Source organism: Juglans regia, chromosome 3 (assembly GCF_001411555.2).
Source record: "Juglans regia cultivar Chandler chromosome 3, Walnut 2.0, whole genome shotgun sequence".
In the NCBI taxonomy this organism is placed as follows: Eukaryota; Viridiplantae; Streptophyta; class Magnoliopsida; order Fagales; family Juglandaceae; genus Juglans; species Juglans regia.
This window is the reverse complement of record NC_049903.1, coordinates 5,583,967-5,610,020: the sequence shown is the minus strand read 5'-3', so window position 1 is coordinate 5,610,020 and position 26,054 is coordinate 5,583,967. Positions and strand designations below refer to the sequence as shown.

At 34.8% G+C, this 26,054-nt stretch overlaps 3 protein-coding genes and 1 long non-coding RNA gene across 6 annotated transcripts; all 4 read left to right on the top strand.

The window, feature by feature from the left end:
* The first annotated feature begins 1,014 nt into the window (after positions 1-1,014).
* On the top strand, positions 1,015-5,946 carry LOC108987832. Of its 2 annotated transcripts, none has more exons than XR_001995585.2 (4): positions 1,015-1,097; positions 3,130-3,204; positions 5,441-5,485; positions 5,605-5,946. It is a non-coding gene; the product is annotated as an uncharacterized LOC108987832 (long non-coding RNA). The 2 variants fall into 2 exon arrangements; XR_001995584.2 differs by having other exon boundaries at positions 2,870-3,204.
* A 3,916-nt stretch (positions 5,947-9,862) lies between these two features.
* LOC109014422 (B3 domain-containing transcription factor LEC2) lies at positions 9,863-12,609 on the top strand. Of its 2 annotated transcripts, XM_018996889.2 has the most exons (7): positions 9,863-10,393; positions 10,527-10,601; positions 11,092-11,192; positions 11,375-11,421; positions 11,522-11,595; positions 12,014-12,058; positions 12,154-12,609. In XM_018996889.2, exons 1-7 carry the CDS (start codon positions 9,947-9,949, stop codon positions 12,466-12,468), a joined length of 1,104 nt encoding a protein of 367 aa, XP_018852434.1. In that variant the 5' UTR covers positions 9,863-9,946; the 3' UTR covers positions 12,469-12,609. The 2 variants fall into 2 exon arrangements, with proteins under 2 accessions (XP_018852434.1, XP_018852435.1); XM_018996890.2 differs by lacking the exon at positions 12,014-12,058.
* Positions 12,610-14,090: 1,481 nt separating this feature from the next.
* On the top strand, positions 14,091-22,161 carry LOC118347932. Its single transcript, XM_035688289.1, has 4 exons — positions 14,091-14,114; positions 14,757-14,958; positions 18,303-18,355; positions 20,957-22,161. The coding sequence occupies exons 1-4, from the start codon at positions 14,091-14,093 to the stop codon at positions 21,032-21,034; spliced, it is 357 nt and encodes a 118-aa protein (XP_035544182.1). The 3' UTR covers positions 21,035-22,161.
* Positions 22,162-22,574: 413 nt separating this feature from the next.
* Positions 22,575-25,534, top strand: LOC109014423 (30S ribosomal protein S5, chloroplastic). Its single transcript, XM_018996891.2, has 2 exons — positions 22,575-23,385; positions 24,981-25,534. The coding sequence occupies exons 1-2, from the start codon at positions 22,703-22,705 to the stop codon at positions 25,228-25,230; spliced, it is 933 nt and encodes a 310-aa protein (XP_018852436.1). The 5' UTR covers positions 22,575-22,702; the 3' UTR covers positions 25,231-25,534.
* Positions 25,535-26,054: the final 520 nt, after the last annotated feature.

Genomic DNA, 26,054 nt, shown 5'->3' with positions numbered 1-26,054 from the left:
GATTGAATATTTGAAGCAACAACCCATAACAAATCGGCAACATCACTGCCTAAATACAAGGAACCAAATCAAAACAACAACTAAAATCAAGACTAAGCCCAATGTGAGCCTAAGACCTTGGACTTATCAACAAAAGATACCAAAGACTCGGTCAATCGTTTTAACCGATTAACAACTTATTGAATGGATAACTTTAATGGACCGGGCTCAATAACTGGACCAGACCAACCTTCGGACTCACAAGACCCATAACCATTAACTAAATAAAAACCGGACTAGGCCCATAACACCAGTTCGAGCTCAGTTGAGTTCGTTTAAGCCTAATTTTAATTGCTCTTTAGTTTTTGAGCCGAGGCTGTGGCCCATTTTTTGTTTCCAATTCGTAAGGCCTGATTCTGTCTTTGTTAGCCAAAGGCCCAACAATTTCAAACTGTCCCTTTGACGACTGTTTGGATTTGAGAAAGTGGTTATTATTTTTAATTTATTTATTAAATATTTAATGTTATTTAGAAAATAACGAAAGAACAAATATTTTTTGGGTCATGCTACGGCCCCGCTGGGAGTAGTATTATTTTATATGTATTTTTTTTAGTTATTTTTTATATATATTTTTAAATATTTTAAAAAAATAAAATAAGTTTAAAATATCATTAAGAAAACCCTTTCTTAATTAAAAAGTAAAAAAAAAAATTATTAAAAAATATTTTTTTAATCACGAAAAATAAAAAATCATAAAGAAATATTTTTTTATTTTACTTCATTATTAAGAATATATTTTTTAATAATATTATAATTTTTTATTTTTTAAAAATAGTAAAAATTATTAAAAAAATTTATATAAAAAAAAATTTAAAAACACATCAAAATATATTGCTAGAGCCTGGAGATATAACATTTTTCATATTTTTTTTTTCTTTAAAAAAAAAAATAAAAAACACGCAATTTTCAAACGGGGGGGCTACATTGGACTTTTGTGCGACGGTTTCACTTTCAACGCAGAATGCTAATGAGAGGAGCGTATCTATCTGCATGCGCTGCACGACTACTTTCCCAAAGTTCCACTGCCTTTTCACCTGGTGACGGGTGACCACTTTCAGGTAACAATCAGCACCTCCATTTTTCACCACGAAACAAACAAAGTTTGACGAATCAACATCCTCTTGATCTCTCTTTATTTTTCACACTCAACATGCTTGTAGAATGTTGCCTATTCAGTATGTCTACGATAATTTGGAATTACGCTCTGTTGGATTGAGAGCACATACCAGTCTAGTAGTCGGTTGCTTAATTAAAGTATATGTTTTTCTTTTATTTTCTTTTCTTTCATGAATTTACGCGTATGCTTGAGAGGACGCTTGAATCATGAACCGGTACTTAACAAAGATAGAGTGATTTCGGGATTATTTTAGTAGGATCCACAGTGTTACTTTGTCCTTCGAATGATTTGAGCAACAAAGGAAAGACCGAAAGATGTGATACCAAAATTGGAATTGGATTCTAGATGCAAAGGCACTGGATGAGCAGGTGTTAAGCCCCGCATTGGTAGTATATTAGGTGAAAAGGTGATTGCAGGGAGCCATGATTATGATTAAGTCCTATTACACAATGCGTGTAGTGTGTTTTTGTCTTGTAATCATCCATCATTTATGTTTATCAATGGCTGAATAACGAAAAGGTTGCACGGGCATGGTGCTTCGAGTCTTCGGTGATAGCTCACTGTAATTGACTTTGGTCCAGATGTATTGTCATATTTCTTCCTATTTGAACTTATGACGAGGGCTTTCAGCTGGAATTTCTAAATAAGTAGATGCTATCTGTTGTTCAAGTTATCCATTGTGTTTGTTGGTTTTTGCACAATATTTGCTTAAAATCTGGCTTGTAAAACTGGAAGGCTGCATTGTGTTTGTCGGTTTTTGCACAATATTTGCTTAAAATATGGCTTGTAAAACTGGAAGGCTGAAATACCATATTTACTTTTGTGGTTACCCTTTTAAGGGTGACAAATAAATGTTGAGCAGCCTAGATAAAAACACAGCATAGTTCATACATCCGGGGTTTTATATTATCACAGACATTGTTATTAAATGTGGAAGTGGATTATTTTGATAACCCTGCCTCACCCTCTTAGGACAACTTTGAGTCAAGCTTGATCAGATTATGTGTTCAAACTTAGGCTTGTCACAGATTATGAATGCAATTCTGAGTTGAACAAAGTTGTTCAGTCAAATTTATGCATTTCCTCCCAGTTATTATTAAAACATTGAATTGATCAGAGCTGTAAGCTCTAACATTTACTTGGGAAAGTATATACTCAGGTCTCTTCCTTCTTCAGTTCAAAAAATTATCAATTTCATTCTTTGATATCCTGGTGACCAATCTTTTATTCTAAACACTAGTAGCTAGAACTTCACAACCATTGGACCTGTATCATCAATCTTTTTCCATAATAATTCTGAGGTTTTTGAGGAAGTATGCACAAGGAACTCTACTTTTGACACGAGAAATAAAATAAATTCAAAAAAAAATAGGCATCAATTCCTTATAAATGAAGATAAGTGTTCTGCTCTATTTCTCCTATACTTATGAAGAGCAATTGATTAGCTCTTTATAAATGAAGATGATGTTAGTTTTCCTCGAGCTAAGGATAGCCAACTGGATGGTCAGATGTCATTCAGTTTCTGTGAGTAGGATGTGGCTTTAAATTCGCATTCTTGCTGGGAATTAATTTTTAATTCTATTTTATAAGTATTAATTGAAAAACAGAACTGAGTAATGAATTGATTCCGCCTTATCTACTTTATTGTTTTAGAGCGAAAGTTTTTGCCACAATGCCTAACAGGTTTAGCATTACATATTTGACGATTGGCAGCTATTTTACCGCCTAGGGCAGGTGTTGTCACCTTGGCCTCTTTGGTTGCATGCAGCTTAGCAGACCACTTTATCACCTCTAAATAAAGTGAAGTTGTCTGAGAGTCTATTCAGAAATCCATCCCTCACACCTAAGTTATGAAGTTTTTCTTTCCTTTTTTCTTCTTACATGATCCTAGAAATACTTTTAGTTTCAAAATAGAAATTCAGTTATTCCATGATTCTAGCTTGTTGACAACCATGGAACAATTTCCTTATCAGAATGCTGCAAAGAGAAAATCCCCTTCTTGTTGTGCGAGTACTTGGCATCAATGGTACATGATACCGTGTCTTCTGGTAAGGTTTTACACATTTCATTAATAGTATCGTCCAGCAAAATAAGTTGCTTTCTTAATTTTCATCATTCTGGTAGTTTTATGCTTGATTTCCTTTCTAAGTAGGTCGCATGTTTAAACCATTTGTAGGGGACACATGTTACCAGGCCTTTTATTTGGACCACTGGTTGGTCTCATGTGTATGCTAAAATCATTTATATTCAGTATATTGTGTCTCTTATTTCCTGTCAAACTTGTGTTTTTGTTACCTTAAGGGTTTCCATAAGGTACTTTATTGCAAAATGTTTTAATGATATGCACTTGCTTTGTGTTTGTGAGATGGAAGTTCTAAATATAAAAGATGAAAAGAATGGTAATCTAAAAAATCTCTTACTCTTAGGGAAGTTGTGAATTATTGCCGTTTCATCTTGATATTATTCTAGGAGCGGTTGCGCATAGTAATGACAATGATAATTGTTGAAAATTTATGTACAGCCAATGTCATGGTCGGTCTATAATTGATTTTCCTATTTTCCCCTGCTTTCTTAGTTAAGTCCGATTGTTTCAGAGGTTGAGATTTTGTCTGTAATTATTAGTAAAGACTATCAATCTTTACATGCAGATTGATAAAGTTGATTAAAAAATGCAAAACCGTTATTTCGTCAGCTATATATAGGTTCTATTCCATTATTGATCTCGATTATTGGCTTAATCTTGTTTCATCGATGTCTGGTTAGATGGATAGCAGTATGCGTTTATGACAACAAACATGCAAACAAACTGTGAGTCTGTGACATGCAAACAGGCCATGGGCCTTGGGCCCTTTTTTTATGCAATAGGCTATAGCCATGCTCTTTTACTCTAACATAAGGGCTTGATTTGGAACTTACATCTTGTCTCATAGTATTTGTTCTCTAAAAGGTTGTAACCTGTTCTTATCCTTCCCTTTAGTGGCTTGTTCGTAGTTGAACTTCGTTAAAAGCTGATATTTTTACAAATAATTAAGAAAATGGTTCTGCCGGCTCCATGAACTGTTTTGCTGCCTTTGTTGATATTAATGTTCATTCCGTCGTAAATACTGAATTTGCTGCATAAAGCGACATTAAGTTTTTTATGAGGCATCAAAATATCTCTAAAAGATTGAAAGTAAACACTTGTCTTTAGTATAAGAGTAGAGTCCATGCTTCACAAACATGTGGAGAAATCAGTTTCCATTTTTGAGGTAGAAGATTGCACCTTTATGCTTGATCTAGTGACACTTTCTGTGCAGAATCATATGGAGATCATTTGGTGCCAACTATATTATTCCTCATAGTATTATGAACCGCTCAGAGTTAACCCTGTAATTGCAGGAGAATCTTTGAGCTAGAATGTTAGCAAATCAGTAAATTTTGTAAATTCTTGTTGATTACAATTTACTGGTACCATTGTTCTGTTTTCTAGCATCTTTGGTATTGACTACCATGGATGGAAAGTTATGGTTGTTGGAAAATATTTAAAACATGCTTCATGTATATTTTAGTGATGCATACAGGGAAACCTGCCTTATAAAATCAAAGGATACTTTTCATGAGTGGTTTCATTTATTGTAACTACATACTAGGCGGTGCACGCACTATATATGAGAATAAGCCGCCCCCTAAATACTGTTATATAGCAGTGGCCTTAAGTCTATGACCTTGCTGCTACACTCCGACTCTGGCACGTTCATTGCAAGAATATTGATAAATTGGGTCATTTCTTAAACCGCAAAATGATTGGTATGTATTGCTCTTGATTAGTGGGCTTGACAGTTTTGTTGTCTACTTGGCCAATTACAAGATACGTCAAGGAATAATGAATCAATTATTAGAAATAAGTCAAAGATATAGGAACAAAAACACATTCAAGTGGACATTATTGTTTCTATGCATGTAATTTAAGCTTCTCTGTAATGACAGCACAGTTGGTTGGGTCATGCATAAGTTTCTTGTGGTTTACATGTTGATTTTTAATCCTCTGTTTCCTAATGGTGATATTTCAATGTTAGACAAACTCCTGCAGTGTGCATATTATTTTGTCAGCTAAAGGTAATTGACTAGTGTTTGTCAGTGTCATTTATAATTAATCATGCCATTTAGCTTTACCAGTTTTCTAATGCTTTTAATTAGACTATCTGGAGTGAGTATGGCCTTTGACCAATATTATTTTCTGTTTGTGCAAGACATTCTTCTTCAACTCCTAGGAACTAAATGAAGAAATTTACAATTTGGATGCAGGATGGACATACGGTGGGCTCTGATCAACTTGATATTGCCAAAGAGGTGAGAAACAAACCAGACATGGCGTCAAAATTGGTCAAGTTCATCAATTTCAACAGCTCTCTTTTACTCACATTCCAAACATTCTGCAAACCTAATTTTAAAACTTCTTAAAACAACAGAAGCATATGACACGACACACGAGGGAAACTTCAACACAACCATCCCCACTTGGGCACCAACTTATCTCTCAAAGATGAGGCGACCACGAAGAACCGACACTAGTTCTCTACTTATGGACCATTGAGTTCCTCTTCAAATATTCGATCTACATCAACCTCTCAGTACATTTCACTGCATACAGACCCCATTGCATATATGCTTTCAAAGCTGAGGTCATGTTCTCTATAAATTTTGTACTTCAATCTTGGCTGCATATAGTTTTATGTTCTTTTTCTCTCTTTCTCACTTCTAGAGGGAATTAAGTTTATAAAGAGATTCTTGATTTGCCCGTGTGGTGAGAACATGCAATATATATTATGATAGTTATCTATACTAGATTCTAATATAATCGCATAATTTATTGAAGATTAAATTCTGATTTTAGAAATATTGGAGATGGAAAATGTTTTAGTTCTGCTGCTTTAGGACAATAATGCTTTTGATAATTAGCTGATCTACAATTAAAGCACTACTATGAAAATTACTCTATTTTCTACCGCAATCTCAAATATACACTACTTTAGTCAATATCTAAATACATTCCAATTTTTCCTACATACATAAAGACATTCCAATTTATTGTAAAAAAATAATTTTACAATCTGACATATCACAACAAGTCACGTCAGTTTGTGGATTTATTTTTATGTATTCATATATATATACACATACTATGTTTATATACATGTACGTGCGTGTATATATATATATATATATATATGTATATTATATGAAACCAATTGGCATGCTGAGGAGGGAAATTATAATAGGAAACTGCTACACCCTCCCGAAATCTTCTACTGAAAGGCAAATGTTTTTTTTTTTTTTTTAACTTTTTTTTTCAATCATTTTTTTAAACACTTTAAATATTTTTAAAAAATATAAAAAATCATAAATTCATTTAAAAACATTCCTTAATCACTAAGTAAAAAATAAAAAATAAAAAAAAAAATACAATTTCGGTAAAAGTTTTCGGTAAAACATTTCTGTGGGAATAGTATTTTCCAATTATAATGCATGCATCATCTTCAGCAGCATCAAGAGAACAGCTCATTAATGCTACGTACGAACGTAGCAAAATTAAGAAACCTCATGATATAAAATTACCATTGTCTTCGTCGTAGTCACTAGTCATCAAGTGGGAAAATGGAGGTGGTGGATGATCGATCGGTAATCAGATCAACTTCGAAGACTGTTAATTCTATGATCGATGCAGGCCTTGGCTTTCTGCAAATTAGTTCACAAACATTAATTTAATATTAACCCCTATATATTTTCAATGAAAAGACGTACGTACGTGTGAGCTAATTAGTCAAGACGACCCTAATTTAATTTGTGAATTCGAGAGGTCGAGTATATAATTTAATATTCTTGTAATTTTAACGTCCAAATGCTTTGAATTTGTACTTGTTTTCTTTGGATTTCGAGAGACAATTATCTGAAAATTGGATTTTAAAATCTGGAAATTTATCTTCCAAATTTAAAATTGACACTGGTCTGTATACGTACAAGAAGCTGCTGCTCTCTCGTTTTATTGTTCGGCTTTAATAATTAATTGAATGATATTCCGCCATTGGTGTGTTTGTTCCTGTTGTCAATTATCCTCCATCGGTTAAATTAGCCTCACAATTCCAACATATCGACTCCAACAATGAAATGGTACTGGAGATTGGATAATGAGATGAGATGAAATAATTTTAGATGAAAATAAAAATTAAATAAAATAATATTAGAATATTTTTTTTAATATTATTATTATTTTGAGATTTGAAAAAGTTGAATTATTTATTATATTTTATGCAGAAATTTGTGAAAATTATAATAATGATATGAGATTGGTTGCGATTGGTTTTGGCATCCGAAGTACTGAGCTTTAATTGTTCCATATTGCATCGCATGCAGTAATAAAGTAATTAATTAATTAATTTTGAGTTTTTTCCTTGTCCAATATTATATAATTCTATCTCATATATATATAGGATGTATATATAATCAGTCGCATCTTAATTCCCATTATCATGAGATATTATAATATATATAACAGTTGAATAATGATTAAGGGGATGTTTGAGTAATGAGATGAAATAAGAATTACAGTGAAATGGTTTGAGTTAAAATATTTTATTAGATTTTGAAAAATGAGAAAAAAAAGTTAAATAAAAATATTATAAAATAAAAATATTATTATAATATATATAATTTTTCTAACATTATTTTTATTTTGAATTTTAAAAAGTTGTATTATTTTTTGTATTTTGTTAAGAAGTTTGAAAAAGTTATAATGATTAACTAGGTAATGATCATATAATGACAAAGTTAAATATTTGAAATTAAAAAATATTTATATTTAAATAATGTTTAAAAATAAAATTACGAGAAATTTTGAGATAAAGTTTCAAAGAATTAAGCTCTTAATTAGCTATTAAGAACTCTTATCCATGCATCTTTTCAAGGGTCTTTAGGGACTAATTATATATAGACCGACTCTCAAGTACCTTGTGATCCTCTAGTCTTAGCTATTGGAGATTATTATAACATCTGGTCTAGAAAATACCATTTGAATGTTGAAGGCATTGAGAGTACTCCAAATGGATGATATGCTAATTATACCGTGATTCAATTCGATCTGTGCAATCCTGATCTATACCAAACGTTTTATAACAATTAGGAGAGAGATAAAGATAACGGAGATAATAAAGTATTTGATATTGCTTGTAATAATTGAATATGTGGGGTCTACATTTTTTTTTTACAACACTTTACGTAACTATATTTTAAAATGAAGAGTATTTTAATTTATAAAATATATCATAAAAGATAACTTATAATCTATCTAAGTCTTCTAATTACATGATATTTACCAATTATATATATATATATATATATTATTTTAAGCTGTTATATATAGTATTTGGATAACATCATTGCTACCATACTGGCCTTAGCATAGCTAATATATATTTGAAAAAAAAAAAGGGCAACTTGAAATGAACAAACAAACCAGCCAATGAGGCATATCCTGCCGACCCATTTCAGGCTTTTTTTGGGATATGAATTCTCCACTGATCCAATCAAAATCTTTTTCTCTTCCCCGCTTGCACATGACACAGTACACCACCATGCATGGCACTCGACCTGATCTACGACACTCTCCTTCTGCGTACCTCTGATCTCTCCAGTCTCCATCAACGTCCCGGTCAGTAGTACCGTTGATACTCAGAAACAGAGACCTCCTCTTTCCACAACGTTTTCAATTCTCTGGTAGTAATACCGCCGGCTAGCATCAATAATGCCTAATCGGAAAATGATATTTACGCAACATGGATTAATCTAAGGTGAACTAAAGAACTAGCTAGTACCGAAAACTAGAAAATATGAAAAATAAATACATCAATCTGTACAAAGATAACTGCTGTAACTCGATCGAAATATTCTCTTGATATCAGTAGTTACGGTTGCCAACGCAGAGACATCTGTTTCTGTAGCTGCATGGTGAACCTTCCTTGAGTGGGTTTTCGTGAAATTTGGGTACTACGTGTTTGCTAGATATATATATATATATATATATATGCTGATTAAGTCCCGGAGTTCGGGATATTGGTTCAGATTCAGAAGTATTTTCAGTAGCATCTTCAATATGAACAAATCAGAAGAAGAAGCAGTGCCCAAGAGGGGATGCCCTATTTTTTCTTCTCTCTTTAAAACCACAAACCCAAAAACCGAGAAAGTTAATTAGGAACCACGTATAGCAATTTGATTCGGATGGCCAGCATTTCAAAGAGAGTGTGAGAGAGGGTGTGGTTTTGTTTGACGAGGCCGGGGGCCATGAATGCGTAGTGGCCAGTCATATATGGTAGCTGTGGTGTTCTGTGCAGGAATGGATTAGCCCAAGTCTGCCACATTTAAAGCAAAAGGAAGCGACAAGTTTTAAGCCTCCCTCTCTCTCTCTCTCTCAGTGGTCAGATGGGCATCCCAAAGCTACCACCCTCCGGCCATCTGTCAGCCACTCCACCCCATCAGCACGCTCTTCCTATCCTCGCCAATCTGTTCACTCTATTTCTTCTATCTTCAACCACCCCACGGCACCTCTTGACACGTTTCTCTCACTTTTCTTACACTTGTGCTCTCTCCACTGGCAGTGTCTTCAGGCTCCCCTTCTGCTTTCTTAGTTCTTATACCATATTTGGTTTCACAAGAAACAAACACTCACACAAAGCCTGAGCCTGTTCCTCACAACCGTGTCTGATCACAGGCCACCACAATCCCAAAGACCACGTTCAGATCTTCTTGTTCATTCTGATAATGGACAACTTTTTCACACCCATTCCCACAACCAAGACAACCACCAGAGCCCCTTCAACCTCTTCACCCTTCGAAACCTCTCTCGTGTATTATTTTCCACCCCACGAAGGTCATCTGCAATTTCCCCACGCATTTCCTTTAGATCAGGTTGGTCAGCATTTGGCGTACCCGGCATATTCTTTCGTAATTGGGGCGGGTCCGCAACCACATTTGCTGTCGAAAGAACAAGAGAGAAGGCTTGTGGATGCTTGGACAACCAAGGTTGCGAGGAGTAAGCGCAAAATGGCACGCCAAAGGAGCCTCAGTTCAAGCAAAAATCCTGCTTCCTGGGCCACTTCGACTCAGGTATATACCCGGGGACTGCCCGTGTACGGTGCTGTTGATGCTGAGACGCAGAACAGCAACATCAAAAGAGATCCCTACACGTTCTTCACGCCGGATAAGAAGGTGGGCTTCTGTGAACTCTGAATTTGGTCTCCTAGCTAGATTGTAATTTTCTCGTTACAATATCATGGGAATGATCTCCTATATATATTGGGTCTTTTATACATGGCTTATAAGTAATTCAACTTGGCTGTAGAGGCTTAGAGTTTTACTTAAAAAGGAGTTGAAGAATAGCGATGTTGGGTCCTTGGGCAGGATTGTGCTCCCTAAGGTAAGGTTCTCCTATATGGTAAATTCTCTTTGTCAATCTGGCAACGGAGGCTTAGAATTTTACTTAAAGAAGCCTGTTTGGTTTTATGTTGTTTTTGTTTGATTCTTTGTATTTGTAGGAAAATTTGAGAAAAGGAAAACAAGCGCAGAGTCAACCACTAATATCTTTTATTTGCTTTTGTTCATGCGGCCATACCACTGCAATGTGATTGTGATCTACACTGCCCAATAACTAAGCCCTTCTTTCTCGGTATTTGCATGCAAAACTTTAAAAAAAAAAAAAAAAATAGTCCTCGTTAGTGACAGCCATTTTTGCAATGCATGGCAATTAATAGTAGGGAGAACCATCATCAATCATCATCTAGAAAATCTTTAAAAAATCTGTTATATATTTACGCTCGCATTAATTTTCAGTTTTGTTCTTCGATATCTAAGCTGATCTAATCATGTATTCTTGGGTTAATCGATCTCAATCATCAACTTCACCAAAGAGAGAAGCAGAAGAAAACCTCCCAACCCTCTCTGATAAAGATGGAATCCAAATTGTGATCCGAGATGTGTATTCTAACCAAGAGTGGAGCGTGAAATACAAGTGAGTTCATATCATTGGGTATTACCATATATGATTTCTTTCTTCAGTTTTCTAGCTAGCTAGCTAGGGCCTTTTTACAATATTATCTTTGCACTCTTTAGTCCAACATGAGTTGTTTAATTTGCCCATTTTAAGGATGTCTCATTAATTTCTCTTTACGTTGATAATTAATACATGTACAGGTATTGGTCAAATAATAAGAGCAGAATGTATGTTCTTGAAAATACAGGTAATATTTCCTAGCCTGCACCGACTGATTTCTCTCTTAACTTGATGATTTGTCTCTCCCATTAACCCTATCATGTTCACAAATCTTTTCCAAATCACAGTGGATTTTGTGAGGCAAAATGAGCTGGTGATTGGAGATTCCATTACTCTTTACGAGGATGAATGCAAGAATCTCGTGAGTTCTTCTTGCTTAAAAGTTGTAACTCAATTTCTTTGAAAATTAATCCGGGTTTTCTCTGATTTTAGGACTATAATGCCCTCGAACCTTTTCATCCCTAGCTTGGTCATGAAAGGGAAAACGACAGTCAAAGAAATTAGATGCTAATTAATATGGAAAAAAATTTGATAACGGCTATATACACAAAGAGATTATATAAAGCTGTAAATTTATAATTGATGTGACTTTATAAAATCCGTTAAATCTACTTTATAATAAAAATAATTTTATAATCTGATATACCACATCAAGTCACATCAATTTATGAGTATATATTATAACTAAAATATTTTTTAAAAAATATTATATACGTAAGCTGCTTTAATGGACACGTAGGATATGATGATGAGTTTGTTGTGAATTTGCCATTTAATAGACAGGTAGGACTGAGCACGTGCGAAACAAGCACAGCTTCTTTGGGGTACTAATATTAATTAAATTGTGCATTTTATAATGAAAGAATTATCTACTAACAAACTGTAATTAATTGTTGTTCATTAATATTGCGTGATGCAGTATGTCACCATTAAAAGGGGTGAAAGACCAGTAGTAGATCATCAAGATCTAGAAGATGATGATCAGCAGCAGCAGCAACGTCCTGCATACAGAAAAGACATGATGATGATGAGTAATAGAAACCACATGATGATGAGCTACAACCAATATTACACCCCATTTACATACGGGAACAGAGATGAGGAAGAAGCATATCTTGCATTACTCATAGAGCAACTCAGACACAAGGAAGAACTTGAAGCTAACAGCCTTGCAACTTTGTCTATCGGATCAGGTCATGCTGCTTCTTCTTCACATAGGCAGCCCCTGATCTAATAATAATATTAATTAATCCATGCCGGCCATTATCTTAAATATTCCAAGCCAATGCGATGCAACTTTTTTAATTTTCAGCTTGTACCATTTTGCATGGGACATGATTTATCTGATAATTGATCATAAACATATAATATAGTTACAAATTAAATTAATGGTCCTAATTTCAATTTCGAGCTGATAATTAATGATATGTACTTCTTCGAGGATCAATATATATATATATATACCAGATTCTATATTATTTGCAAGGAGTTAATTTTGGTTGGCAAAACTTGTTATAATTAGCAATAAAAAGTGACCCATTGCAAAAAAATTCGTACAAAATAAAGTTTCTTTTGCAAGGAAGCCATAAATCATTGCAAATAGCCATTATTTATTATAACAAAATTATTATCCTTGCAAAAAGCCCAATCTCTTGTTGTACTATTTTATTTTACTTGAAATATATAATATACGCGGCATAAAATAATAGGTATTTAAGTCATTTTACTTCGTCATGTTGATCATAAATACAATAGTTAAAGTACCCCCCACGTTATATATAATTAATTAAGGGTCGATCGATACCATTTCACTTAAATATCATTAATTAATATATATTGCTAGTGATCTTAATTTTTTCTTTAAACACCGGTCTTCGATGCATCCTTGATCGAAGTGCTGGCCGGTTCTTAATTTAAAAAAAAAGAAAAAAAAGCATTATGGATGTTTATGCATGCCGAAATTTGCAGCATTTGGCTAGTGCATGCAGCCTCAATCTATCTAATATAACAAAATGTGCACGTATTTTATCTTTAATTTAATTAATCCTGACAAAGGAAAGAAATTATGATGAAAATGACGTATAAAATATCTCTTTCTTTGGTTATTTATTTATTTTTATTTTTAGCCATGCAAGCTCGCTTATGTCTTGGACTTAAATATAAATTTAAGAACGGCTATAGATAAAAAGGAATTATATAAGTTTATTTTTGTCATATAATCACTTTGTGAATGAAATATTTTCTTATAAATTTTTCATGAAATATTGCAATTAATTTCCATCAACAATCAGTTTGGCATGCACCAAGAACTCTTCATATAAGATGGTTTAATTTATATATTCCATTTTTGTAATAATAATTATTTTACTAATCTACTCTGCAACTAATTACAAACGTGATAATTAAATCAATTACTTGATAAAAAAAATACTGAATTTTAGATTTTTAGTAATCGTAATTCATTTAAAACGTACAGATCAAATATTTTGCAGTACTTATAAGTTTTAGTAGTAGTGGATCATAATAGTATATGTAAATTATAAACATTTATATTTTGAATTTATTATATAATTGACGGCATGCATGCACATGATGTGGTTAAACAGCACATGACCAGCGGAACTCGTACTATAATGAATATAATGCTGTAGTATAATTTTTAGATTTACAAATTCTATAAAAGTCATTTGTTAAAAAACTAGGTCCTATAAAAAAATGATTTATTTTTTATTTTTTATATTGAATTTCATCTTTTTAGCGATCGAGGATCTACGGAGAAATTTATATTTAAAACATCTACAAATAATGATCTCCTGTATTATGTAATATTGTTACAAAAACAAAAGTCAAGTAATAATGGCATTCTCCGTTTTAAGAAGCGTAAATCTCAACTCCATAAAAATAATATTTAAAAAAATTAGATAAAAATAATATTTAAAAAAATTAGATAAATTTAAGGTTTATATATAAAAAAAAATTATTTTAATATTAAACTCTACTAGGTCGCGAAATTTGCGCATATTATAAAACTTTAGATAGCCTTATGGGAGATTTGGATAATGAGCTGAGTTGAGACAAAATGAGAGTTAAAAGTTAAATAAAATATTTATTAAAATATAATTTTTATTTTAAGATTTAAAAAAATTAAATTATTTATTATATTTTATTTAAAAATTTAAAAAAATTATAATGATTAGATAAGATAAGATGAATTAAGTTTATTTTTTTATATATCCAAACAAAACTATTACTTTTCAAACCTTACATTTCATTCCGGAAGAACTTTGTTACTTATCATCCCACATACTACATATTATACTTATTAATCTTGTTATTTATTATCTTATATACTACACACTATAATTCATCCTGAAAAAATTTTATTTTTATTTTTTATTTTTACTTTTATTTTTTACTTTTTTATTTTAAATTAATTAAAATTTTCTATTCATTATTTTACAACATAAGGAAAAAATAAAAAATAAAAATAAAAATGCGGTGCGGTGCGGTGCGGGTGAGTAGAATTTTTCAATCTCGGAAACATCGTTAAGAGGTCACTTTGGACTCCGGAGGTTGACCGTAGACATTCCTTTGCAACTCACAAAGTCCGCACTCACAACCATCCAAATCCTTGCAAGGCGTTTTCATTTGCACAAACTGCCAAGTGCCCCTGCCATTGCTACGCAGAAAATGCATGGAAGCCACGCAGTGCGACCAATTCCAGGTACCAATCGTAATCATACCAAATATTGTTAGTTTCTTATATTACGTACCCACCAACGCACTATTTTGAGATTACATATGAATTTAGCAGAGTAGATTTTTGTGATCTTTACTTTAGAAAGAGTTTTAAAAGGCAAAAAAATTGGTGGATACAGTCTCTTATCAGTTTCAGGGCTGTGATTCTTTATCTATAGTGTTTCTGTTACATGGGAACTTTAGGATTTTTTTAACCGATCCACTTTGCATTCTGTCATGCACCTTATGTGCTATGGTTTAAAGCTATAAGACAATATCATGATCAATATCTGTATGCCGGAGGAAAATCGCCGGAAGTTTTTAGCCTTTTTCCTTCGACGAAAACTGGTTTGCTAAAAACGTTTGCGTATTTTTTAGTGTTTGGTAGGGTTGGACAATGCTGATAAATGGAAATTGGTTATATTGTTATGGGGAGAAAAAAAAAGAAATGAATGCAGAGCCAAATATTGATTCTAGCACAATGATAAACAAAATAGTAATTATTTTCTGTGACAATGGATGGTTGTAAGAATGTTGGTTTCATGGAGGGTAGATTTTGAATGGATTGGCGATGGGGGTATGCAATGATTTCCTGAACAGAGAAACACTTGAAAAGATTTTCCACAGTATTTTCGGACCTTCACCAAACAATGGAAATTAAATGGTTTGCCCGGAAAATTTTTTGACCAAACGCTGATTCATTTTACATCAAAACTACAAACAACGAATAGTCTGTGTTTTTCTCCTCTGAATTTAATTAAGAACTACAATGGCACGATCATCATGGTGGTTTGTAATGTTCTGTATGCAATTAAATCTGCTGTTGTTGTTTTATGTACTGAATGGTCTATGTACTTTCTCCTCTGAATTTAATTAAGTTTTGATTTATCCAAAAAGGAAACTGTAGCAAGGTTTTTCTTACATGTGTCAGTGTGAAGGTTGATAACTGGGATGGCTGTGTGGATTATTCGGGTATACCTGCCTCAACCATTAACAGTTCTGCAAAATATGGTTTGGTCAGGTTGACTCTGAAGCTTATATAGTGTTAGACTATAGCTACAAATCCATTATTAAAATGAATTTAGTCAATAAACATGCATTTACTTAAGTGAATAAGCATTAAAAGAATAGGAAGCTTAAATATTTGCCAGGAAGTGTATGTGTTAGTTACTTTCTTCTTGGACTACCTCAAATGCAACATCCTCATTGTCACTTTGTGTACCTTCTGTCCTTCTCTTTGAGTTATATGTGATTATCTTCTTGGTAGTTTTCTAAGTTAAACACTCAAAAGTATTTCTTCTTTGATAAGTATGCTCCTTATATAGGTCATAATTTATTTCTAAAAGAAGCACCAATAGAATCCTCCAACTGATCTACACCATCATCTTCTCCCATAATGCCAAGTCTTTGTGAACTTGAGCATCATGAACTCTTCTTTTAAATCCGGAGCAGCTTGATAAAATAAGCATTTCATTATGAAAGAACAGAACTGGTGCAGATTCCTTTTTCTTATGAAATGGCAATTGTCTAGCTCCTTATAAATGAAAGATAATGTCTATGATTCATTTAGTTTTTCTCATGTAGAAACACTTGAACCTGATTTCTTCTTTATAAGAACCTTTAGAAACCACTTTGCTCTAACATTAGCTTTGAGCCTAATTTTGGAATGGCTTCCTATTGCTCAAGAACATGCATTTCAAACTGTGATGCAACTTTGTTAAAAAACCTTACTTTTTGATCTTCGAATGTCAGATAAATTAACCAATACTTTAGAGTTTGGATACTTTTGTCATGCTGTACACTCTGATCCATAGGATACTGATCATGAAGCGGCACTTCATATACAACCATTCTTTGATTGGTGTAACTCATGCCTTTTAAGTTTTAACGCTCCATTGCATTTTGAGCATATCCTAAACTTGTGGTTCAAAGCTAAGATTGTTAATTCCTTATTGACTAAAATATTTTTAACATGATTGTAGTCTCTCTCTCTCTCTCTCTCTCTGTGGTCCAGGCTTCCATGTAGATTTATGTTTCTCAAGCCAGTGAATTCTAGCTGCGGCTAGACTAGGTTAATAGGGCATGCTGGTAAATGTGACTCTCTTCAGGTAGTTTTAGTTTCAATACAGTAACAAATAAAAAAAATGCATGAATGACAAATTGATTGCATCTTACCCCATTTGTCTTTGTCGCCACCACTGGACAGTTTAGAATTACATCCCATTAGTCGTCATAGCTCAAAAGTTTTGGCCACCATTGGACAGATTTAGCGTTACTTCCCATTTTTCATCATAGCTCAAAAGTTTTGGCCCCCATTGGACAGAGTTAGCATTACATTTTTATGATTGACAGCTAATTGAGGTTGATGACCGATGATTGACAGCTATGGACTGGACTCTGATAAGTTTATTGCTACAAGCGACATCTATAGACCAGACCTGGGCAGGTGTTCCACCTAGACCTTTCGCTTACATGCAGCTTACAGGATCGCCTCTATATGAAGTCTCAGTGTCCCTTCAAAAATTCATCCACTACAACTTAATCCTTCAGTTTCCATTTCCTTTTAGCTTTACAAAAATTTCTTTTCTTCTTGTACCCATGCATACTAGAAGTTTTCAGCATAGGAATACCATTGTAGTGCTGATTATACACGTGATCGATTAAGATGGAATTTTGCCCTTATCAGAGTGCAGATGACACCGATTTTCTTGCTTTCTATGTAAGTCAATAGGCATCAATGCTTCATAATAGGACTTCTATCTGATTAGATTTCTTTTTCCTGATTAAGCTTTATTCTCAGTACTAATCAAATGCGTGAGTTGCATATTCATTGTCATAACTAGCATCATGATGTGCTTATTTTCATTCCCCGAGTAGGCTATATATTTGAATTTTGCATAAAGGACTAATTAGCATTCCCATTGTTTGGATCTCTATTCGATCTCGTGGCATTGGAATACTCTCTTCCATGTTTGAGTCAAATTTTGTGGTAGATTCTGTTATGACCCTACCCAAACCTGATTTCTTTTGAAACTCATGTTCATCATATGGGCTTTCTTGATATACTAGATTAACATACTTTATAAAGATATGTGGTTGGTTATGTTTGAGATGAAAGCCTAAACGGGAAAAGAAGACCCAGAAAGGTTGCAAAATAAGGAAAGAAGTAAAAGAACATATGGCAATGGTTTTCACCCATTCTGAAGTGAAAATGCATGTGAACCTATTCTGTTTGAAACATAAATACATGCAACTATTCTATTTAAAGGTAAATGAATTCACTCCAGCTGGATTTTGATTTGGCGTTGAGGGCTTAATCTGCTTTTGTAGGCATGCAGAACAAAGTAGAGATGAAATTTTTCACCTTACGAGGAGATAGTAATGTACAATGACCATGATCTTTACCCTGACTTTTTCTGTTGCAATATTCACTCATTTGTACATAAGGAATTCATTTTAAACTTATATCTAGTGCATGCTTGTTCTTTTAGACTTTTTTTTCTTATTATTGAACTCCTTAGTGACATGGTTCCCAATAGATTTGCTTAAAGATTAATATTGTGCTAACAATAGCAGGTAAAAGGTCTTGTTATCTTTTATTGTATCATGTGGTAATGACTATTGTGTGAGGCACATTAATGTCAAATCGTAAATTTCCAAAAAAGAATTGTAAGTAACTGTCTCCAGCTCTTTTCCTTTTTTCCTTTTTTTTTTCCTCCCTTTTTTGGTGATATTGAAGATGAGCTATACCTTTTTTAATTTTTGGAAATGATAAGTTTATGCATTTAGTTTAACCATTGAAATACTAATAAGCAATAAACCTGTACCTAACAAGGATCTCCCAGTTATTACATCAGAGCATGAACTGTTTTTAATTGCAAACTTACTTTTATTTTTTTCCCTGTTCATCTAATGTCTATCTTCTTCGTATTGATTGTGAAGATTAAAATTTGAAACATTTTTCAGGAAATATTAAACACATCTCATTTTCATGGAAGGTTATGATAGTCATTTGCAGGATTGTCATGCACTCTGCAATAAGACATTTGGAACTTTTTTTTTTTCCTTCAGATTTTTTGCCACACAGTGAATAACGTACCAATAGGAATGCTAATGATACCTCCCAGTAAACAAAGTGTTGGATAAACATCATCTCTTGTAAAAAAAAAAGTGTTGGATAAACATCATTCATGTCTAAGACACCAATATCTTTTCATTTGTTTCTTCATTATGTGCTTATGCATTTTTTTTTTTTTTTAAAGAAAAGGATGATACCTCAATTTTATTGATAGCCCTCACTTTTGACAGAGGAAAACCGTGGTTACATAACTAGACACCTGGGGATTACAAATAAGTATAAAGACCAAAACCCAGGTATCAAAAACCAAAAGACCCAACCACAAACTAAGAAAGCCAAAAGATTACAAACCAGATAGAAAGAACAACCCTAAGAAACCAACCTACAAGAAATCACACATATAAGAAGTAACAAGGAGATGAGAAATAAAAACCAAGTACCTCACTTTGATAACCTCAAATAAGGAAAACCAATTATGTCCATGCGAAGAAGACCTCTTAACTGATTGGATAAGGTATCCCTATCATCAATCCATTCTGTATTTAAACCCCCAACACCTTGCTTAGTAAGAAAATCAGCCACAACATTACCTTCGCAATAGATATGAGTAATTTTATAGTCCATGCAAAGAAGGCAAGCTTAGATCTCATCCCAAAAATCCTCAAGATACCATATATTACAAATACCCCTATTAACCCAAGTTACTAGAAGTTGAGAGTCTGTCTCAATATGAACCCGATAAAAGCCAAGCCGACAGCACCTCTTAACTCCTTCCATTAAACTGCTCATTTCGGCAAAATTATTAGAGCTCTAGCCTAAGAACACAGAGTAAGCATCACGCAACTTACCACTAGCATCCCAAATAACACCTCGGCACCAGCTAGACCTGGATTACCCAAACTACTGCCATCAATATTAAGCTTCACCCAATCTTGCTGAGGTCGAATCCACTTAATCAGAGTAACCTTCTTAGCTTTAGGAGTTAAAATAAGAATATCCAACCTCTTTAAAATAACAACATCCTGTTTAGGGAGGCTCAAAGATTTTATAGACACTTGCATAACACGACAGATCTAGAATTTAATAACATGCCAAATCGACTCAACCGTATCAACCTTACCCTCAAACTGGGCTTTGCAACGTCTATCTCATAGCTTCCAAGAAACAATAAATGGGAGGAGACCAAAGATAGTTCGAATGTGAGAGGAATGCCCAGCACAACGAAACCAGAAATTAACTTGCTCTTGTCAGGTGCGGAAAAGACCCATATGCACACCTAATTGAACTGCTGCCAAATGCCTTATTTGTCTAGCAAAATCATCCGTACAAAGAATGTGATTAAGATCCTCAAGATGACCCACAGAGCAACAATTACATTTAGAGACCATAGGAATGCCAGACATTTTAATCTTCTCATCCACACTTAAACAGTTATTGGCAGCTTTTCATATCATAATGGAGATTTTCTTAGGAAGGTTAGCATGCCAAATCCATTGAGCCTAGGATAAAGAAGGTGCCCGAATCCTGATATAGTCCCAAGCACTTTTAGTATTAAAATTACCATCATTTTCACTCTTCCAAATAAGAACATCCTGCCCCTCTTTGCACCTAGCCAAGAAATGAACCAAATCATTAGCTTTTTGGAAACCCACAAGCCTTTCCAAGAGTGGAATATCCCACCCATTTTCAATACGACACTCTTTTATCTTCAACAAAGGTTTTTCAGACACCAACTTTTCAATCTACCAGTCACAATAGGAACACCCAATTTCATATGCACGCATTCACAACATAGCATATATTGTGTACATATATGTCATGTGCGTGTGGGGGTGTATTTTTTGCAGTTGAGTCGAGTATGCTAGCTTCTTCAGCACTATGATTAACGAAGAGATTGTTTTGGCAGGATGGGCTTGAGAGCAGCTTTGGTCGTCATGGTATGGTCAAACAGATGGCGAACAAGCCAGACATGGCATCAACGTGACAATGTCATACCGTTAATGACCGCCTTAAGTTGGTTCAAACTAAGAAGTCATTCATCATTGAAGCACAAATTTCAGCAATTGCAGTAGCTCCTTTTTACTCGCATTCTAAACATTCTTACAATTTTTTACTCGCATTCCTAACATTATTTAATTCAGATTTTGAAAACCCTTAAACTGCAATAAACACCACAAACCCCCCAACTTTTTCTGTTTAAAACTAATACTAAAACCCAACCCCTCCAACATATTGCCCTTGGGATGCTGCAGAAGAATCATGCTGCTTTTTGATGGGGAAGCATGAACCTGAGCTAGATATGGTTGTACGGTTTCCTTTGCAGTGTTAAGCCCAAGTCTGGCCAAGACTTGAAACCTCTCTCCCACTCACATATTCCCTCCCTTCGCCAATATTTTCAGGTCGCTTGCCAGGGGCTCCCTTCAACCCTAGCCTGGTTCCCTTCAACACTATCTCTCCAGTCATAATACGGCTGCATTTCCATCTCTCCAGTCATAATACGGCTGCATTTCCATCTCTCTCCATTGACTGCACATCTTGACCACACATGCATGCTGTCTCTAGTAGTAGCATTCAACCCCTAACGAACTTCTTCCGGCAGATTTGTGTTGTGGTTGGAAACAAACGCACAAAAAAGCAGCACGATCATCACTGAAAATTGAACATGAAAACTCTCTCTATTTTGTCTAAATGCGTATAACCTAAACTCCAATCGATTTACATTGTGAAGGAACTCCATAAATATAATATAAGTGGAACCCGAATTGGCTTGCTTCCACTTACGAAAACAAAATGTTCTGTTTCTCTTTCAAGAAGTATGAAAGTGCATGAAAAGGTATGGAAGCTTATTCAAATTCTGTCCATCCGCAGTTTCCAAGACTGCTATAGAACGCTGGTTAACGTGGGTTCTAATTCTCAAGCCAAATTAGCAACCATATGTGTCGTGGCTGAGGTAGCAAGTTCCTTGAAGTAAGCGAAGAATTACGCCCAATGGAAGTATAAGGCTTGAACAGATGTAATATCTAGCATGAAGGGGGACAAAGATTACATTGCAAGTTTCAATCAAGATATCAATCTGCCTACCATGATATAGATCATGAGGAAAACGCAAGTTTTAACAAGCATATATATATATACAAATATATATATATATATATATATTATAGTGTTTTGAGATGTTTCTCTATTCCGTTATCACACCTCACGTACTTCTGGGATGAGCCATGTACACAAATGCTTCTTTTTTTTCATGTATCATCCATTCTATCTCATTTATAGGTAGGTGATTTAACTGATTCTCTTGTGTAATTCTCTATCCTTGTTTAATGTTATAGCTTCCAATCATGTAATAATTGCAAGAGCGTTGGGAGACGCATTTGTTTGCTTTTACCTATGACCTATTTGCCTTTTAATTAATTAAATCCTAATGGGAATCTCGATGTCTAATTGTGTTGTGCTTATCTGCCTGAAAACGACTACCCGTTTTAAAGAAAGAGTCCTACAAAGGGTCGTTTTTTACGATTGCTCTTGAGGCTCGGGGCCGACTCCACAGTTCTACCCTCCACATCATCGTCATCTTGCTGACCCATCTTAAGGCTTTGGGATAAGTCACCCCCGCTCTCTCTTGCTCTGACACACTCGACCCAAACCCACCATGGCCACAGCCTCAGCCTCTGCAACTCTCCCTTCCCTATCCTCTCTTTCCCTTCACACCACCACGCCTCGCCTCTTTCTCTCCAAACCCACAAAATTCTTTTTCTCCAAACCTACAAGACTCCATCTTTTCCATCCCTTTTCGTCACACCCAACCACAACCCTTATAGCCAAATCCTCCGACATCGACACCTCCTTCTTCGAAAACTTCAACCCCAACGATGAAAACGATACCGTCTTCAACCCCCCCGAAGCCCCCGAAGGCTTTGTTCCCCCAAAGTCTTTCGACGAGGGTCCAATGGAGACCGAAGAAGAAATCGCCATCGCGTACGAAGAACTGTATGGCCCCGCTTACAGCGGAGTGAGCTATCTGGGAAATGACATTTACGTAATGGACTCTAAGGTCAGGAAAACAACTGGGTTCGGGTCCAGAGTGAAGAAGGAGAAGGTGAAAGATGGGTTCGAAGAGAGGGTAGTGCAGGTGAGGAGGGTGACAAAGGTGGTCAAAGGAGGGAAGCAATTGCATTTCAGGGCCATTGTGGTGGTGGGTGACAAGCAGGGTCAAGTGGGTGTTGGGGTTGGGAAGGCCAAAGAGGTTGTTACTGCCGTTCAGAAGTCCGCCGTGAATGCCAGGCGGAATATCGTGTCGGTTCCGATGACCAAGTACCTTACTTTCCCACATAGGTAGGTGGTTGTTGACGTTTAAGCCTTTTGCTGTTGGAATTGCTTGGATCGAGTGCAGTTTTGGCGCATTTTTTATGGATGCGTGCAGAATTGAATATGAATTTGAGTCAATTTCAATCAGGTTGATAATGTCAGCTTGTTAATATGATCTTTATGTGTTAGATCTGTAAGAAATATCAGAACCGTTTCGTTACTTGCTCTTTATAAATTTAGGGAGTTACTATTTTTTTTTTTCTTAGATAGGTGTACCTATCTTGAATCCAGCCTATGCAATTTTTTGGGGGAAAAGGAGGGGGGTTGAGTTATATATGCGATTTATATCTTATTCATAATGCCTTGGACGATATACAATTTCTCTTATAATAATGTATGATGATCTTTTTTCTTTTATTTTGTCTTTTGAGATTAGTAATAATGTTTGATAACGTCAAATGACCTTGGTTTTGTTTTAAAGGGTGAATGTACGTCAACTGTCTTGCATTTTAGCTGTTGTAGTTCTATGGCATTGAATTCGGTTCTTGAATTAGTTAGCAGTTTCTTTTCCTTTTTTGATCGTTAAACAAATTTTTATTGAGAATTAGTTGGCAGTTTCTGAGACCACATGGTCAAAACTCCCAAGGGTTTTGCACGAATACTTACAAAAAATGAATTCTTGGTATATGCTAAAGCTCATATAAGTAGTTTTGGATTTCATGCTTCTGTGTCTCTGCATCTTTTAGACCAATTGTTTGCTCAATTTCAAATTCTTATGTAGTGGCATTCTTCCATGACAAGTTAGAATGCATTTTAAATCCTGATATCAGTGGAAGCTTGGACATAGCTGTTAGCCTGTTAGATTGTCATGGATATGGCTTACATTCATTTGAGTCTCAAAAGTATTTTGCATTCCTCATGAATTGGTGTCTGCTAATCATAGATGAGCCAATTTTGGGCTGAATAGGGCAGATCACCATTGTCTATCGAGTTTCATGTTGTAAGTTGTTGAAGTTTGAAGGCCATGAGGTCAACTGCCTGACAGTACTAACCTGCAGCTTTAGGAGGTGATGAATGGCTTTATATGCATTTAATAGCAGTTAGGTTGGATTTTTCTATCATCTCCTATTGCTTTTCAACTTTATTTTTGGCATTAATTTAGTCATCCTGTAAGTGGAAACATCAAAGGAATGTGGAGAGGGATCTCTTGGTTTGGTTTAAAGTACTTGATCAAAGTTACAATGGTTTTTAATCATGATTATAGTGGTCAGGTGTGATATAGTCAATCTTCTGAGTATGCAGCCAAGAAAAAATGTTAGTATGTTGCATCATTCCTGTATTTTTAGGAAAGTTGAACGCTTATTGGATTCTAGCTATAAGCAGAATAGGGTATGCAATGTGAAGTGGTATGCAATAGATGGCACGTGTGGAGATTCCCCTCCCTTACAGCATTGAGTGCATGGGAATTTGTGGGCAAATTTGTCACTTCTGAACATACATTGAAAATTCTGGAATGGAGAGAATTCCTGAAGTTGAACCCCAGAAATATAAAATTGAAAATTTAGTGAGTTGAATGGAGCCGTTGGTTCTGGAATCTGAACTTAATATTTGTTTATTTGCAGATCTGAGGGAGATTATGGAGCAGCAAAAGTGATGCTTAGACCTGCTTCTCCTGGTACTGGAGTGATTGCTGGAGGGGCTGTAAGAATTGTTCTAGAAATGGCCGGTGTTGAGAATGCTTTGGGAAAGCAAATTGGGAGTAAGAATGCCCTCAACAATGCCAGGGCCACAGTTGTTGCGGTACAGAAAATGAGGCAGTTCAGTGATGTTGCTCGCGAGCGTGGGATCCCAATGGAAGAGCTGTGGAAGTGATGGCAGTTGTAGAAGCTGTTCTTCTCTGTAGATTTAATACCTCAAACTTTGTAATGCAGCCTTCTTATATTGGTAAGGAAGAAAATTAATTCATCTTTGACCAGAATTTTTTATAACAAAATTAATATTTCAATCTTTCTTCATCCTATCCCAAATTGGATGCTAGAGAAAATGACTGTAGCCTTCTCTTCTCTTGCTTACGCATGGTGGGTTAGAGAGTCCAGTACATTTGTTTTCTATTCCGCATGATCCAAGGCACAATATCTAATGCTTGAATCAACAGGCCTTTTTTTGTTCATCTTCATTTCTTCTGTTAAAGGTGGGAAAGTGGGACGGCCTGAAGCCGATTTCTTTGCTTTGAGATATGTAATTGAGGATGAACTTGAATTTGAAGAATTTACCGATCAAAAAAAAAAACTTGAATTTGAAGAACGTCCTTTTTTTCTGACCCTATTCAGTCATTACCTCTTTAAATCCCGTTCAGTTTTTCTTTGGCATCACTGTGTTACTTTTGTTGGCTTAATGTGTTGTTAAAAAATTTGGATTATATTTTTATGTTTTGCTCCTAAACTATCTGGAATTTTGCACATTGATCCTAAACTATCAAAATTAATACACTGCACCTTTGGACTACCAAATATTTTATACCTTCGCCCATTTCTTATCGGATAAAAATAAGCGACATAATGTAAAGCAGTACTTGTTTTGAGTTTCGTGATCAGAATAGAGTTTCGTACATCATATCAATATAAGGTACTAGTACTACCCAATCAATGTGTATGCCAAACTTTTTCTTTTTTATTGGCACCGGGTGTCTGGAACAG